Source organism: Plodia interpunctella, chromosome 25, assembly GCF_027563975.2.
Source record: "Plodia interpunctella isolate USDA-ARS_2022_Savannah chromosome 25, ilPloInte3.2, whole genome shotgun sequence".
Classification (NCBI taxonomy): Eukaryota; Metazoa; Arthropoda; class Insecta; order Lepidoptera; family Pyralidae; genus Plodia; species Plodia interpunctella.
The window spans coordinates 5,583,473-5,588,010 of NC_071318.1; the positions used below are offsets into that span (position 1 = coordinate 5,583,473).

At 40.1% G+C, this 4,538-nt stretch overlaps 1 protein-coding gene across 1 annotated transcript; it reads left to right on the forward strand.

Annotated features, from left to right (window-relative positions):
* The first annotated feature begins 837 nt into the window (after positions 1–837).
* Positions 838–4,242, forward strand: LOC135309966 (uncharacterized). The gene is made up of 4 exons (XM_064436809.1): positions 838–861; positions 1,201–1,269; positions 3,593–3,976; positions 4,204–4,242. Exons 1-4 carry the CDS (start codon positions 838–840, stop codon positions 4,240–4,242), a joined length of 516 nt encoding a protein of 171 aa, XP_064292879.1.
* The last annotated feature ends 296 nt before the right edge of the window (positions 4,243–4,538 follow it).

The window sequence follows — 4,538 nt, forward strand, 5'->3', positions numbered from 1 at the left end:
TTTCACATTTTTCGCTTTTGAATTTGATATGAAAACATTACTTTCTTTTTACTCCTTACGAATATATATAAAAAAAATGTAATTACCTATATATTGTCACATTTGGTATTCATGAGAACAGATAAAACAAAAATCACAACCATTATTTAAAATTGAGAATTTCATAGAATTCCGTAGAAAATTCACGTGAACGCACCCGCGTGCAGTAGCTAGTAAACTTCCTCCTTATTTATCGTTTGTCCCAACACAAACGTTCTTAATTCGAAAAACGAATTCGATACGTAATAAAATCAAACATTTATTTTTAAAACTGCCCAGTAATAAAGAACGAATGCAGACAACCGTTAAAAAAAAAAAGGCTGGCAAAGAATTAACCCCACGAAAGCTCTTAAGACGACCATCCCTCTATAAAGTCAACTCTTTCGAAGGCTTACGGGCTCTCATCTAAAATTCAGTTCAGCGATGTCGTAAAAATTGGCATTACTTCACACTTAGTGGGCTCTTAAAATTCAAGTCGCGAACACTTTTTGCATTGGCGGAACCAATTACCTGCCATGTGTGACCTCTTTGATGTAGAAACTGGAAGTTTCTCTATGGTTGTAGTAAAGAATATTTTAAGGCGTCCTCTGTGAGCGACTGAGAGCAGCATGACAATACGACGCGGTGCTTATATCTCTTTCACATAAACATACTATTAATAATAATGAAATTCATTTATTTCAGATGTCAAAGATAACTAGTAGGTAATTATAAATTGGATTGAATTATTAAAAAAATATAGATACATCAAATAAAAAAAAAACAATCAATTAATCTCTCCGGCACAGGTACTGTGAGATGTCTATCACAGCTGTGGCAGAGGTAAGGACAGTCTAGTCTGTCAGCAATCATTTTCAGATTGATGTTGGGGCTAGCCCGCACCCTGCGCACGAAAGACGCACTACGATTTATAGTATACACCGCATATGTGATTGATCGGACTGTGATTCAGAGAAAACCGAGGTCATAGTAAACAAAGAAGCTTGAAATTTTTAAAACCGACCGTGATTTTACAAACGGCCGTATGCCTGATATTAAAACTCCTTAGGAATGTCATTGTTGCCTGAAAAATAACTATGTGTCACTAATTTTATACTTTCGCGTTGCATTATATACTAAACAGCAGGTATTAAACGCGCACATACCTTTTTTATTTCCCAGACTTCGTCCCCAGTCGCCCAGTGCCCACTTATGCAACAAGGTCCCAAACGTCTGGAAAATAAAAATAAGGTATGTGCTCGTTTAATATCTGTTGTTTTGTATATAAGGCTATGTGTCCCTTAGTCGCCTCGTATGACATCCACAGTTGGATATGGGAGTAGTTCTATACTACGGTTAAACCACACCATAAATTATAATTGTATAACATCATCACGATATTATCACATAAAAAAACAATAAACTAAGACACTATACGAAAAATATCACTTTGCATTGTAACAATAACCGTTGCCTTAAACAAAAATTATTCGACGCGAAAATGACCTCAATACTATTTGTATTATTTCAATTTATTTTATCTAGCCTTTAGTTTTGTCATTGTTTTGTCCCATAGCTGAGCAAAGGCCTTCCATTAAAAAAAAAACATTATGGAAGCAAACATCGACAATTCAGAAATAGTCTCCGCAATAAAGCCTATATCATAACCAATACTAGACATTCCTACGCCAACTGTGGCAGAATATGTTGTACTTTTGTTTGTTGTCACATATTTATATCACCATATTCTTTGGGATAAATGATTTCCATTCTGTTAAAGCCGTGAAATTAGCATTGACTCGACCTTAACCGTTGCACTTAAAAAAAATAAAATTTATTTTTAATATTAGTTGTGACTGTTACCCCAGAGATTGTTAAGTAAAAGAAGATCATTGACAGACTCATTCCTCCCACTACTGCTAGGAAAAAGTAAATATGTGTACAACAATATTGGTGGTGTTGCTCGAGACGTCGTCGCGTCGCTGAGCTAGGATAGGTTAGGCTTCCGAAATGTGTAATAATGTATTGGGTATTGGGTCGGGTTATGTATAGGCGTAATATTGAAGGTAATGAAAATATTTCTATACCTTTCGCCGCTGTTAAGTTATGACGTAGTTTTAATAAAGCTCCGACGTCATAATACGTAGGATATGGTTGTTCAGATTTTCTTCATAGTCGTATTCCTTATGGCTGGGGGTCGCGGTCATTACGTGGAATTAAACACACACAACAATTTTCTTGGCATTCAAAATTGAAAATTATTTATTCTTTATCAGTAGGATAACAAAGGTAGGTTGCATTAGTAATGGAGTGGTTTGCCATTGCCTTCTCCATTTCACACGCAAGTTAATAATCAACCAGTGTGCAGGTTTCCTCACGATGTTTTCCTTCACCGGAAGCAAGGGGTGGTCGATTAAAACTACTATACATGAGTCAGATTGATATACAAACTCATTTGTGGCACGAGTAAGATTCGAACCTGAGATCTTTCGAACCACAGGCGGCTTCAGATATTTGTTGTTGTTCAGATACTTTTGTTTAAATGTCATAAACAAAAAATTATATAAGCATTGTATGGCGCAGTGAGAACATGTGACGCAAATCAAATTAAATAATTTATTCAGAAATTAGACTTTTTCACTTTTTCACATTAAAATGTGTAACAAATAGTAATTTCTGTAAATGAAAAAGCATTATCTATAATGCCGGCTCCACACTGTCGTCGAACTGTTTGTCAAACTTTGACCGATTCGGTATACATTGCTGGTTTTTCATTGCGGTAAATAACAGCCGAAATTACTGGGCATAGAAAGATAAAATTTTTATTTTTAAAACACACGGGAAACGGATTTTTACTCACATACGAAGTTGTGGGCAAAAGCTAGTTTTATTATATGCATCAAAAAACAGTGTACCTAAGTATAACAATCAAATACGCACTGTAATTAATTTTCACTTGCGATAAATACGTTTTATACGATCGGAATACGAATTTAACTGTCTTCTCAGTACTAGCGACAATTGGTTTTATGAAAGATACCTGGAGAAACGTGATATTACACAAAAAAATATTAATAAGACTTACGCTCATATCTTTTGTGGGTAAAAGATCTTTTGAAAGGTAATACCGTTGTATAATAAATAACTTGGAAAATGTGATACTCAAAGAACTTCAGAAGACAATTTTTGATTAAAAAAACTAAACAGGCGGTGGACTCGTGCTCTGAAGGTTCTGTAAAATTCATTTTATTTTTGATACATGCAATATATTATTATATCTTGCGAAATTTCATGATCAATAGAATCATCAATTTTAAAAACGAGTGCCTTGTCGTTGGTAGTATTTTCCATTCTTATTTATTACTAGCGAAGCGGTGGTGGTGTAATGGTTAATACGCCTGTGGATCGAAAGGTTTTAGGTTCGTGTCCTACTCCTGCCATATGAGTTTGTATACAAATCTGACTCATATATAGTAGTTTTCGTAAACCACCACTTGCTTCCGGTGAAGGAAAACATCGTGAGGAAACATGCACTACCTCAATACCTTTTTTTTTTTTTTTTTTGTTCTCGCAGGAAGAAACCCATTTACGGGCGACCCAGGGGAAGAACATCTCCCCCGGAGTGTGGGGCTCCCAGGCCGCTGTCGGCCCGGACTACCCACTAAAACCTCCTGCGGCGTTTTCCGTCCGACCGTTAATGGGGGCGCCATGGGATCGCGGACATTTCACCACGACGCCCCCCGAAACCACGACGCCCCCCGTCACCACGACGCCCCCCGTCACCACGACGCCCCCCGTCACCACGACGCCCCCCGACACCACGACGCCCCCCGTCACCACGACGCCCCCCGTCACCACGACGCCCCCCGTCACCACGATGCCCCCCGTCACCACGACGCCCCCCGACACCACGACGCCCCCCGTCACCACGACGCCCCCCGTCACCACGACGCCCCCCGTCACCACGACGCCCCCCGTCACCACGACGCCCCCCGTCACCACGACGCCCCCCGTCACCACGACGCCCCCCGTCACCACGACGCCCCCCGTCACCACGACGCCCCCGTCACCACGACGCCCCCCGACACCACGACGCCCCCCGTCACCACGACGCCCCCCGACTACCTCAATACCTGCCCCTAGAAGACGTTAAGTAGTTGTAAATCTACGTAATCGTCATGTCAGATGCCTTTAGGCGACTTGAATAAAATCACCAGTTGTTGACACCAGTTTTAGCAATAACATACTCGATATGATGACGACTAGCTATTGCCCGCGGCTTCGCTCGCGTCAATTTCCCACGGGGAGAGTACTTTTTCAGAGATATAAGGTATATCATTGGAATAGAAGCTTGAAGAGGAACATACAAACTCACTTTAACTTTCTCTGATGTATTTATTATTCAGGGTTTCCCTTGTATTATATACTAAATAACAGGTATTAAACGCGCACATACCTTTTCTATTTCCCAGACGTTTCGGACCTTGTTACAAAGGTCCGTATGGTCACTGGGCGACGGG

Bases quoted from the DNA above. Each gene is read 5' to 3' on its own strand.
- LOC135309966 (XM_064436809.1), top strand. From the start codon at position 838: ATGTCTATCACAGCTGTGGCAGAG. The intron at 862-1,200 runs GTAAGGACAGTC...TTTATTTCCCAG, and splicing joins CTATCACAGCTGTGGCAGAG to ACTTCGTCCCCAGTCGCCCA. The intron at 1,270-3,592 runs GTATGTGCTCGT...TTGTTCTCGCAG, and splicing joins GTCTGGAAAATAAAAATAAG to GAAGAAACCCATTTACGGGC.